Source organism: Antedon mediterranea, chromosome 1, assembly GCF_964355755.1.
Source record: "Antedon mediterranea chromosome 1, ecAntMedi1.1, whole genome shotgun sequence".
Taxonomy (NCBI): domain Eukaryota; kingdom Metazoa; phylum Echinodermata; class Crinoidea; order Comatulida; family Antedonidae; genus Antedon; species Antedon mediterranea.
In genome coordinates this window covers 35,503,701-35,517,484 of record NC_092670.1, presented here as the reverse complement: position 1 = coordinate 35,517,484, position 13,784 = coordinate 35,503,701, and the positions used below count along the sequence as shown (strand labels likewise).

General features: G+C 33.2%; 1 protein-coding gene across 1 annotated transcript; it reads left to right on the top strand.

Moving 5' to 3' along the window:
* Positions 1-1,914: 1,914 nt before the first annotated feature.
* On the top strand, positions 1,915-13,116 carry LOC140049561 (polypeptide N-acetylgalactosaminyltransferase 1-like). Its single transcript, XM_072094468.1, has 11 exons — positions 1,915-2,583; positions 3,891-4,087; positions 7,066-7,232; positions 7,715-7,973; positions 8,325-8,438; positions 8,868-8,985; positions 9,303-9,403; positions 10,322-10,547; positions 11,200-11,292; positions 11,430-11,570; positions 12,323-13,116. Exons 1-11 carry the CDS (start codon positions 2,158-2,160, stop codon positions 12,473-12,475), a joined length of 1,995 nt encoding a protein of 664 aa, XP_071950569.1. The 5' UTR covers positions 1,915-2,157; the 3' UTR covers positions 12,476-13,116.
* The last annotated feature ends 668 nt before the right edge of the window (positions 13,117-13,784 follow it).

Genomic DNA, 13,784 nt, shown 5'->3' with positions numbered 1-13,784 from the left:
TAGTCACCTGATTAACCACGTGGGATTACATATTTAAATTTCTTGTCTCGCTTTACTGAGTACACATGGCGGGGATTAGCGCCACCAGCAGCCTTCTCACAGATCATCATCATTATTATTATTATTTATTCAGGCAAAAGATACATTTTACAAAATATACAAATCAACAAATTAAACAAACACAACGCAAAAGAAAATATAAAATCATAGTCACTAGCTGCTATCATTGGACAAAACAAATCGTATTTTCTAATATAGTAACCCGAATTAGTACAAAAAATCACTTACTTAGAAAGATCGCGTGTTTTTACTGCTTCCCGTTTCAGTATAGGCCTAGTGTTATTATTATGTCAATGCTGTAGACGTAAGGCCTATAATTCAACATTCAACATTTATTAATTTTAATGGTCAACAATACAACAATTGTATAATTATAATACAATACCAATAAAGATTTAATAAAAAAACGTGAAAAATGCAGATTGATGAAAAAAATACTTTGATAGCCTATGCCATTTCGCAGTTTTAATAATGTTATTAATCACTTCCGTAGAAAAAAAACTTTAGAAATAATGTTTTCACTTACAAAAAAACTTAATATAAATAAATGGTTAAATTATATCAATATTTTTGCTTTAAGTTAGGCCCTACAGTTTTTCATATATATAGGCCTATATATTGTAATTTTTGGTCAAAGCGATTAAATATTATATGAAATTCAACAGAAACATTTAAAACCATTAATTTTCAGAAGATAGATCAATACACAAAAAGAACAAATGATGATTGATTGATTGATTGAAATATATATTTATACTGGGTAACCTCTTCAGTCAAAGACTGGTCTCCCAGAGGGCCCAGTTGGTGATCAGTGGCTGTGATGTACTAATACACCGGAGTAACCCCCTACTCGTCTCAAATGCATTTGAAGAAATTAAGGTCTATGAAAATTATAAATATTTAAAAAGGTCTAATTATACAGGTGATTTTTAGTGATCTATAGTTTTCAACGAAAACCTCAGAGAGAGAAAAAGAGTTAACAATACTGGAATCTAATTGATTCCATAAGAAATGACCAGAAACATAAATAAAATGGTGGGAAGACCTTACAAAAGCAATAGTTACACTGATGAACGGTAGGCCGACCTACTCAGATTATGATTATGATTCAAATCATCAGCTATCCCGGAAGCATGATATACATGAAACAAACTAAAAGGTTCATGGCCGTTTGTTATTCACGTTTTTCTCGACAATGTTGAATTAAAGTGATTATTTCTGTTGCAAATAAACATGATTTCAATCCTTAGACGGTCTCTCTCACTCAACTTACTCAAACATAGTGGGGAAGAGAGCGTAATGCTCCGTCTACACTATCCAACTAGTTGACTAAAAACAGTTTGATGTGCCCAAATAGGTAGTGATATACCCAAATAGGGTAGTGATATGCCTAAATATGGTAGTGATGTGAACATCATGTCTATATATTAGCACATCACATTTTGTCACATAATGTTTGATAGACAGAGCTTAAAACTACCACGGAAGGGAAATAACATTCTCTAACACAATGCAATACACATGCCACATAATGCAGAATAGTGTATATGCATAATGCATGAGAAAAGCAAGGCCTACCATATGTCAATTATTTATATCTTTATTATAATATAATTATCCGAAATTAATCAATCGTATGCTAATTCCGTCTACAAGCAAATCATAGTGTACTAAACCAACTTGGGTGATGAAGCAAACCCATTGAATAATTCAACCATCCGTACTTGTATTAATTAACTCACGGATGGAGTTTGATATCGAACTGTATTATCTATTAGTGTTGGATGTAGCTTTTGTATTGTGTGCGCGATTATTATAGTCACTTTTGGATTTATTGACAAATTATAATCGATCGATGCATCCACGTAGTATACCTACAGTTGGTGTCAGCTGGAGCACACCTATGGTATCTGAGTATCATCACGTTGTGTATGTAGTGGGTACAGACGAGACAATGTACGAGAGATGATTTTAAATTAGGCTTACAGCGACGATAGATTTTTTGTTTGGAGCATGCCGCATCCATCTCGCGATTTTTCTTTAAAAACATAGTCGAAATTGTCAGGAATACGTGAACAAGTAGAATAAACTTTTAACATGATGTCAATACCAAGAAAAATTATACGAGCTATTATCATGACGTCTGTGTTATGGATTACACTTGATATGTTGTTAATATCACTTTACGAAATGTCTTCTGGGGCGGACAACCCAAATGCATCAATGAAATTGCCCAATTTAAACGTACGAGATGAAACTCACGACGGGCAAAAGGATATACAAGTGGAAGTGCCTGTTGATAGTGGAATGAGCGACGAAATAAGTAATCTTAAAGATAAACAGAACAAATTAGTCAGTTATATAGACAGTTTAAAGCTTAGATTAAAACAAATTGAGTCCGACGTAGGTGATATAAAAAATGTAAAGTTCTCCAACAATTTAGTACATCATCCTCTTCCAATGCATCAAGACGCACATCCGGATATCCAGAATAATAATAATATACCGGTTGTTAACAAAAAGGTAAGCTTGATTCATTTTAAGAAGTTACTCGCGTGTAATTTTCGAATGAAATTCGAGGATTGGAATTCTTTAGTAGGCCTTACAATACAAGCCTACACATCGTATGCTTATCAACAATTTATCCTCATTACCGAATATCAAACGCATGATTTTTTATTAATAATTATTATTATATGTTCGAAGCAGTAGGGAAACATAGCTTGAATACGTGTTTAGCATTATTAAGATCAATTTTAGTGCTGTACAAAAATATAGATTTTCGTTAATACCTGGAAGGCAATCTATATAAATAAACTATAAATTTTCTTTGTTGGGAATGATAAGAGTATACCATTCTTCTTCAACATAATCGTTCTTCTTGTTTTTTTATCGTTGATGAGACCTGAATAGATAGAGAGGGGAGGACAGGTACCACCATACCGTTCGCATGGGCGCGCGCACTGTAGTAACCGTTATAATTTGAATGCGCATAATCAAAGTGAATAAACAGTGACACTTCGATTTCATCATGGTAATTATTACTCCATGATTTCACGTAGTATCCTTCTGCAGCCGGCAACCGGCATCCCGTGTTCCTTTTCTGCATTATCTGTTTTGTATTTAACGCTATCAAAACGTGGTTACCAAGCCTTAGTAAGTCCATTAATCTATGTGATAGATACTATTCAGCCATCACACAATTGCCTTGACACAGTTAAGAAACATTATAGTTTTCATCATTGGACCTTTTTGTTTGCATGAAGTAAAACAAAATAATTAGTTTATTTGAAATACAATATTTTTTTTAAACCAACATTGTTAAGCAAAAAAAATATATAATAATTATAATATTGATATTGAAAAAGCATTGTTTGTTATTGGCATGATTCGTAAAATCGGTTTCGCTTTCATCAATACAATTTTAATACACAAGTTACAGAAAGTATTTTGAGAACGATTTCCATAACAAATTATTACCAAGATTGAAATGCTGTTGATGATATGATAATAATTAATAGAAGAAGCTTGATGATGTTGAAGAAAGTGACCTGACCAGAGGATCGATGACGTAGTATGATTAAAGTAATGACGTCATTTAATTTAGATTATTCAGTAATAATGTTGATATTGACAATGATTAAAATGGCAGTGACACATCTCTTCTTAAATGAACGTCGACATTTGCTAGCTATTTATAACCGTTCCATTTTAAACCTCGTATGTGACGTTTCTCTTCTATTAGCACTAATGTTTATACATGTAATTCGATTCTGTTTGCTTTGTTTTTCGTTATTATTTGATCAGCTTTTTCGCTACTATTTTCTCAGTTTCATCTAGTGAAAGACCTGGATGTAACCTCATCACCACGTGACAAAAATGCACCTGGTGAAAGCGGCTTACCCGTTGAAACTAACATAGCAGACAGAAAGAAAGTGGACGATGGGTGGCGTCATGCGTCGTTCAACGAGTTTGTTAGTGATATGATATCATTAGAAAGATCGATACCGGATACCAGACCAAATCAGTAAGTATATTATTTTACCTCCATAGTATAATTTAATATCACTAAATCCAAAACGTGGAACTCAAAAATAAAAAATAAATTGTATTTATAAAGGCACTAATCGCGTTCCATAGGAAGGATTATTTTTGTTCTGTTCCTCATGTTTTACAGGAAACCGTTATAGATCTTAATTTCCAACTTCTTTTCAATGTGATCATCTTGAAGACCATGTGTATTTTGGCACGTTAGTTTTAAGAACTTCTTGGAAATTTGTAAACAATATGGCATGTTTTAAACGAATAATAATACAGTATTTATTTTCACAAAGTATACATAAGATCATCATCATCATCATCATCATCATCAGTGGAAATTTACTTCCATTTATTGTCATTTGCATATAAAATAATTACACATCGAAATTATGTTTGCTGTGAGATATACAAAACAGATAAATACAAAAAAGTTAGTTATGGCTCCTCCAACTCAGGCTTGACTTTTGGAGGTTGTCACCTTTTGCTTTGCTACTTTTTATTATACAGAAACATTTCAAAAGAGAAATTGTGCCATTCTTTTATAATTCTCTGATGAAAGTTATGATTTGTACGTTGCATGTTTCTATCTGTTCTGATTTTTAAGGAAACAAATGTTTATGTTGGTTGATTGAACAAAATAAAATTACAAAATGTCACAAGATACAGAGTAACACATAAATATACAGCCAATAATGAACATTTTAATATAGTGCAAGAAAAGAAACAAAAGTGGAAAATGGACGCGATATATTATATATATTTATTTATTCGGTATATAAAAATATATTACAAAACGACAGTCAAGGACTGAAATGAATTGCATTACAAATGACTAAAAATTAGTTAAAATTGCTATAAAAATAGAAACATCTTATTAAAATTAGATATCGTACCATAAAATTAAAAAAATACATGAATAAAAAACCTTAAAACATTCACTTATTACATATCTAAAAAGAGCTAGTGGTGCCTATTAATTATATCCACCATGGTGGGAACTGGAGACGACCTAAGTCTGCTGGTTTTACAATGAGGTACTTCTAGAAAGCGGTTGAATCTGAGAGACCGAGCTGGCTTATGAAGAGGGGGAAGTTTCTCTAAACAGCTCGGATTTTAATAAGCCTTCCCCGAAAGACAACACAAGTTTGTTTCTTCTCTCAACAAGAGTAGGTAAACCAGTAACAGACAATGCATGATCATTGTTTACTGCAATGCGACATAATAGTATTTATACAAAAGTTATAAACCTTGGTTTAAACAGAACACACTACCTAATAAGTTACTATACACCACTGCCAAAATGATTTCAGACTCACGTGCAATTTAGTGTAGGATATGACCATAGAGATCTCTATCATGACTATCCTCCGGGGTTTTTAAAATCGCTTAATGATCTATTGTTTCCTTCGTCGTTACACGTGAATAATGCCATACTATTGTTTTACATGTTAGCACTGTCTATGGGGTGAAACATTTGGAGCATTTCCCTTGACGGTACTTTACAAATAGTACATCGGTATAACATGTGACAAGATCGTCATGCGGGTCGTCATGGTTCGCGCTTTACGTTTGGTATTGTTGAAAGATCCTCTACCAGAATTCCCATTCATTCATTCATTCATTCGTTTATATTTGGTAATGATAATTTCAATAACAATATACACGAACAAGTACAAGAAGAAAACGATTACAATAGAAGTGGTACAGTGGTTGATTTGCAAAAATCCATATACTAGGAAAGAATAGTGAGACTAGTTTAATAGCACTTCAACATCTAGACTTTCCCCAAGTATGGGCTCAAGCAGTATACTTATGAAACGCAATACAGTTAACATAACTTAAAAATACATGGCTTCCTCTTTTTATAAATATGTAGGAAGTCAAAATAGCATTTGTTTCTATGGTAAAACAAACCACTTATTCATTCTCCTAAAAATTCTCCTTATTAGTAAATATTGTCTCGTTCAGTTTATACATTCTTCATTAAATATTGTTTAACTTTATGTTGAATACACTAACATATTTATGTACCAATATAAAAATGATCTATTCATCCAGTATCGTTTAATAACCTTGCAGTTATTGACTCGTTCTATTCTATAATTACTACCTAGAAAAACAGGACAAACTTTTGTCCACAATTGAAACGCACAAAAGTTATAGGTCAACAATGTATATCTTATCAAGGAACATGTATTTTGAATAATTTGACAGATCATGTAGAACAATCTGTAAAACAGAGATCAAAACAACTCATTCTTGAAAATTATATCAATTTATGATAAGAAATCGCAATTTTGGTTATAAATTTGGTTATTTTTGGTAGAATTACATGTTTAAAGCACGTGTCATTATTGTGTATCCTATTTATTTTGATCATGGAATAAAAATATCGATGAGACTGAATCTGATATAGGCCTAAGAACAATGCAATTAATTTCCCGTATTTGGTTTACAATGCTCATCCATTTGTCTATTGTTTTGAACTTTGACCTAGCTATTTTTTGTAACAGAATCCTTGTCTACACATTATCATTTTTTGAATAGAAAACAAAATGTTTGATCAATCAATAGTCGTTAGATGGACACGCAACAGTAATATACTCTACCATGATGGAGAAAATAAATATCCATTTCATGAATCTACAGTTACAGAAATCGATATTGTGAACTTCATTTCCTATTTAAGAATCTTCCTATTGTTAGCCAATCATTGTTCTTCGTGATTTTTGACAATAATAATAAACAAAAAATCCGTTTATGATATAAGAACAAGGGAGTTATATTCAAAATCTACGCATGCGCATTACGTGATATTTGAGTTCTTACCAGTGTTCTGACAACATTAGTATTTTGATCAGCTTTTTTTAAAAAAAAACTTTAGGCCCGGTACAGAATCGTACAATTTATTAGACTTACCCCTGATTACACCAGTTTTAAAAAACATTTCCCTTTTCAACTTAGATGCAAGTCAAAAGAATACTCAAACAGGTTGCCCTCAACGAGTGTGATCATCTGCTTCACAGAGGAATCATGGACTCCACTTTTACGCACAGTTCATAGCGTAATTAACAGATCACCTCCCGAACTTATTGAAGAAATTATTCTGGTTGATGACTATAGCCAAAGAGGTAAACAATATAGTAGCTTTCTAATGTAGGTTAAAACTGAGTATACGAGTAGTAGTGGAAACAGTGAACAGTTTGTTTGGTGGCAAAAACAACTTATATAAGTAGCATCCATAGCATTTGTGTGGACAGAATGTACTTTACGTTTAGTTTACAAAGTTAACACAAAAATAATTAGTAATGAATCTCATTTTGATAAAAAAAAAAAAGAGTTTATGGTGTCTGAATATTCACCAGACAGCAAGATACGTATCTAAATGACTGTCAATAGTCAGTTATGATCTACCTAGAGACATGTAAAATCTGGTAGTTTTCAACAGGTAATATAGTAAAGTTGCTATTTTTGCTACAACTATCTTATTAGTAATGCTAAGAAAGTCGTTTTGCAACTGTTTTTACTATTTCCAATTTTCTTTGAAATGAAATACAGTGAAAACCGTTTAATGAAGTAAGACTAGGTAAGTGAAGTTTGTTCTTATTTTTAGATCAATATTTAAAAGAACCTCTAGAAAACTACATGAAGAAATTTCCAAAAGTAAAAATTTTACGACTTCAAAAACGAGAAGGTTTAATCCGTGCCAGGTTAAAGGGTGCAGAGATTGCAAATGGAGAAGTGCTAACGTTCCTTGACTCACACGTTGAATGCAACGTAGGCTGGTTGGAACCACTTCTGCAAAGAGTTTGGGAGGACAGAACAACAGTCGTCTGCCCAGTTATTGACGCCATTGATGACAAAACATTCAAGTAAGTTTATTTTTTGCTTAAAGATGTAGTCCCAAAAAAAACAAAATTAATAAATCAGAATTTGAATAGATTATTTTATAGTTTTAATAAAGTTAATCACTTCCGTAAAAAAAACCGGAACAAATAAACGTTTCACTTATAAATGATAAAATAAATGGCAGCCAATTTGACTGTTTTTTGCTTCCAAAATTACAGTTTTTTAGGCAAAACATTTTTTTTCGATCCAAATTTTGGTCATTTAAGTGGATAACTATTAGGTGACATTAAAATAGCACATTCAACAAAAAATCTTTTAAGAATTATTTTTTTCAAGTTTCAATAGTTTTTTTCGACAAACCTTTCTTTCTTCAGGTACATGCAATCTGGTAATTTGATTGGAGCTTTTAATTGGGAGATGCAGTTCCGATGGGCAGCAGTGCCAGACTACGAGTTAAAACGTCGCGCCGATCAAAGCTTGCCTATCAGGTTAGTTTGAGGGCGATATGCTGAATGGATTATCAATCATACTTAGATTTTGTGACTGAGGACGATTCGTTATTCAAAATCATAATGTTATGAATAGTATTTGGTCGTTAGAACTCAACTAGGCCTAGTGGCATTTGTGACGTCGCGTCCGCTGAATGTGCATATTTCCTCCACATAGCGCACCCGTACTGGTACTAAGTTTTAATAGACGAAGAATTACCAAACTTGTTGAATTGAGATGATTTTTAGTACGATAAAGCTATTAAAAATTCATGATACCATCATATTGAACAATACTTTATCTGAAACTGTTTAATGTGAAGATGCAACCAATATTTTACACGGTGCGGGGTAAGATGAATTATTTTCTTACCTGGTACACAGAAAAGTATGTTAATGAAATTCAACTTGTTATCAAATTATCTACAGGTCTCCGACGATGGCAGGAGGTTTGTTTTCAATAAATAAATCTTATTTTTATGAACTCGGAACTTACGATCCAGGATTAGATATATGGGGTGGCGAAAACTTGGAACTTTCTTTTAAAGTAAGTTATTTAATGTCAAGATTATCTTCAAGATTCAAGACATGTTATTGGTCCAGTTAAAATGGAAATTCATTTTGCTTGACATAATGAAGACAATAAAAAACAATAAAACTACAAGAAAAAAAAGAAGAAAAATCTTTGCCATAAACGAATAATTCTTATAAATAACTAATTGTTTACAAACCAATATAAGTAAAATAAAACAAGCTTGTCTAGCTCGTAAGCTTCCTACTAAATAAACAGAATATTCTAACAGTTCTTTCGTAGGTCTATTTCATACAATTATGATGAATGCAATAATTCTCTTACATTTTTAGATTTGGATGTGCGGGGGTAGTCTGGAGATATTACCGTGCTCGCGAGTAGGCCATGTCTTCAGATCAACTCAACCTTACAAATTTCCAAAAGGAAATATGGTGTAAGTACGCCTAAATGTATGCTTTGTATACTGCATTGTACCAAAAGGGTAATAAAATATAAAGCGCTCTGTCAACACTATCAAACTAGTTCGACAAAAAAAGTGATGTGCCCAAATATGGTAGTGCAATACCCAAATTGTTGTAATGTGACACAATCGTGTGTCACATTTCTTTGTCACACAGTTTGATAGTGTAGACATAGCTTTAGGTGACTTGTTAAATATGCGTACACATGGTCTTATTTAATTTCTTGTTGCAACGTAGTAAACTTTCCCGCTTTAATTATTTCTTTTGAATTACTTACTTAAGCCTTGTTACACCTAGAAGTGCATAGGCCATCAACTACACCTCTCCATCTCACACGGTTCTGGGCAATTCCTTCCACCTCTGTCCAGTTATAGCCAGCATCCTTCACCTCCTTATCCAGTTCCCTCCTCCATGCATTCCTTGGGCGTCCTCTTTTTCGTTTTCTTTGGGGATTCCATGTTAGGGCATGCCTAGTTATCTTGTGTTTTGGTTTCCTTAGTGTGTGACCAATCCATTTCCATTTCCTTCTGCTAATTAAAATTTCCACTGGCTCTCGTCCAGTTCTAACCAGGAGATCCTCGTTCCTTATTTTTTCTGGCCACCATATTCTGAGAATCCTTCTCAGATATTTATTGATGAACACTTGGATTTTCCTTATTATTTGATTAGTTGATTTGATTATTAGTATAATAATATAGGCCTACACCATAAAAATAGAAATAAGTGTATTTCCATACCTTTTACTGATCTTCAATGCTCAAATTGATAATGATTATAATATACGGTAATCCTATAAAAAAATCTATACTACTTGTTTGTTGGTCTTCTCTAAATTCAGTTGTAGCCAGTACCGTGTAAATTGGACCGTATAGTTTTTATCTTTTTTAAAGAACGTTCCTTTATAACACACAACGAGTTGTTGAAGTATGGCTTGATGATAAATATAAGAAGATATTTTATAAAATGCGACCATCACTAGTACATAAGGACTTTGGGGACATCAGTGAGCGACTGCAGTTTAAAAAGGATAAGCAGTGTAAAAGCTTTGACTGGTATTTGAAAACGGTATATCCAGCACTGTCCGTACCAGAAACAAGATTTAGGGCTGATGGAGAAGTAAGCATGTATTTTGTCTGTTCAATAATACTGTACGTAATAAATGAATACTAGAGGGAAATGGCGAACAGACGTCTACAATCGACTTGAGTAAAAAATCATATTTTTTATTTGAACCATATTTAATGAGGGTGATCTATCCAGCAATTGCTGATCATTTGGACCCTCAGAACAGATACAATACACAAAATACAACAATAACAGAAAAGTTAAAGAAAAACAAAATCCTATAAATAAAATAAATTACTAAGTTCTTATATAATAAATAACTGTTAAATTATGCAAAAATAATAAATATATATACTTAGAACTAATATTTTACAAATTTAAAGTCTGGAAAAGGATTACATAGTTTAGAGAAAAGTCATAAGTCTAGTTTTGAATGAAGAAAGGATAAAAAATAATAATAATTTCGTATGCTTTTGACTCCACTTACGCAGAATATAATAATTAGCTCTTTATTGAATTTGTACATAAAGTACGTCAACTCTACAGGATACAAAAACAGGGATATCTGCTCTCACGATTTCCCATTTCCATATTTTTTGAATATCGGCTATATCAATTTATATATATATATATGTGTAATGAAGAAAAAGCATAACAAATAATATTTCATAAATCTTTATAGCTTTTGTAATTATTATTTCAGCTCAGAAATGTTGGACTAGATAGATGCCTTGATAACATGGGTGGCAAGGGTAGTCCTGGTATTTTTCCTTGTCATGGACAAGGAGCAAATCAGGTTGGTAGTAGGCCTATCATTCTAAAGAAAAAAATGATTTATGTCAAAAATAAAAGTGATTAAAATAATGTAGCTGGATTTGAAACCACGAACATGGTTTAGTAATATTTACTTTTCTTTCTTTTTATACATTTTAGTATTTTATGTATAGTCTAAAAGGTAAACTAATGAGCAGCGGCTTCGACAAATGTCTTGGAAGTTTCAATCAACATGCGTTGACTATAACCTTTCTTCAGTGTGATTCGGAAAGCAAGGCATTTAAATTTGAACATAGACAGGTAAGAAATGATAGCAGTAAAAAAAACTACAAAAAATAATATCATTTAATGTGAGAGTGGTATTGAGTATAGGATTGAGATATAGATATTGGACACGATAGATTGAGTACGACTCGTTGAATACGACAGTTAGTATGGCAAAGTGAGTTCGACAGTGAGTAGGAAGATGTGAGCCTGACACAATGGGTACGGCACAGTGAATACGACAGTCGTGGGTGGGAGGTATATTGTGTATAACAGTAACAGTGAATAGTGTTTGACAAAGTACATACACTGACTACGATGTGAGTACGATACAATGAGCTGACACAGTTAGTACAACACAATGAACATATAGCGATACATTCTCCGTCGATGCATGATGAGTTTTAAAAGTAATTCATTTCAATGAAAACTTGTAGATACGAGTCCTAAAAGTACAAACGTGGATACTTATTATCCCATCAAGGCAATCTAACAGCAAGATGCTGAGTTCCAGAGATCAAAGGGTTTATCTGTGGCACCAACACGCATCAGTACCACCCCACCGCGCACCGCGAAGAATGTACTTAGTACAGTACTGTTGATATTTGTCGCAGCCAGACATAAGAACAAAGGACCGTTACACTCAGTGCCTTGTTGTTAGATTGCCTTGGTCTCATCCTGTCTGTTGAATCTTCCCTGGCCGACGCAGTTACGCCAGATCCCTGACCAAATACAATCAACAGTAAGTTTCCCCTTACTAAAAATAACCATACTACCTTTATATTTAGGGCGGTGCAATGTATATTACTTCTGGAAGTAAATGTTTAGACATGGGAGATAATTTAAGAGGTGTGGCGCTACGGGTATGTAATGGTGGGAAAAATCAACAATGGCGATGGAGCAATTATTACGACGATGAAGGCAAACGAATGGTTATTTAGAAGATAATGCCATCTCTGAAAAATCAGAATGAGTTTCTTGTACGGTATCATGTCTAGTGCCAATAAACAGTTCAGGTAGTTTCTTGTCTTCTGCTATAACGTTCTCCAACATGTTTTACTGGTTATGCCCTCTGACACAGAACCGTTATTTTTTACTTTTATTTTATGTCTACATAGAGGGCAAGGATTACCAATACTAAATTAATCACTGTCCGAGAAGACCAGGAGCCACCACCAAAACTAGCAGTGGGGCGGTCTCGAACTCATTCCGATGTTGTTGGCTCTTTAGGTACGGTTCTGCCTTAACCAATGCCTCAGCCATTTGGCTGTTTGGCTGAATGATTTGATTTTTATTACTATACTGTTATAAGGGCGTAAGTTATTTGTGACAAACTTGTAATAACGGGGCTTGGCCGTAACTCTGTTAGACATGACTTCAACAAAATATTTAATGGAAATTATTGAAAACCTTAATAATATCTTTGCCAAATCGCATTTTTTTTTTGTGTCACTCACTGTCGTACTTGCTTTTTAAAAGGCTTTTTATGATTATTTTTCTTTCAAACACTTTTTATATTTCAAGCCTTTATAAGCTGTGTTATTAATTTTTTTGTTGGTTTAATTTGATTTTTTTTCCTTCCTTAGTGATATAATTATAACTATATTGCTTTTTACCATTGTTTACCTTTCTTGGAATTTTTAATAAAGAAATTAGAAAACTAATTAGATATTGTAATTGCATTATTATATTGAACGTGGAAGGAAGCCTTTACAGTTTGATTGAAAAAAATAATTATCAGGAACTTGCATAATGGATATTGTTTAAAGAGGAAATCGATCAAACCTTTAAATATGAACATATATGTACTGTGTGTCTATAATGAGGTGTCCATGGCATGCCGCTTAATGTCTATGTTGGGTGTCGGGTAGTCTGCCTTTTAGTGTGGATGAAGTGTCATGTCTCTTTTTTAGTGTCTGTGTTGAGTTGTTTATAGTCTGCCTTTTACTGTGTGTGTTTGGTGTCCATAGTGTGCCCTTTAGTATCTGCGTTGCGTGTTCATAGTCTGACATTTCTGTCTGTGTTGAGTTGTTTATTGTCTGCCTTTTACTGTCTTTGTTGGGTGTCCATAGTGTGCCCTTTAGTATCTGCGTTGCGTGTTCATAGTCTGATATTTCTGTCTGTGTTGAGTTGTTTATTGTCTGCCTTTTACTGTCTTTGTTGGGTGTCCATAGTGTGCCCTTTAGTATCTGCGTTGCGTGTTCATAGTCTGACATTTCTGTCTGTGTTGAGTTGTTTATTGTCTGCCTT

What these genes read in the sequence shown, in the direction of transcription:
- LOC140049561 (XM_072094468.1), top strand. Translation starts at nt 2,158, where the DNA reads ATGATGTCAATACCAAGAAAAATTATACGAGCTATTATCATGACGTCT. An exon ending in ATTGATGACAAAACATTCAA is followed by an intron (nt 7,974 to 8,324) that starts GTAAGTTTATTT and finishes TTCTTTCTTCAG; the next exon opens with GTACATGCAATCTGGTAATT. An exon ending in GATCAAAGCTTGCCTATCAG is followed by an intron (nt 8,439 to 8,867) that starts GTTAGTTTGAGG and finishes AATTATCTACAG; the next exon opens with GTCTCCGACGATGGCAGGAG.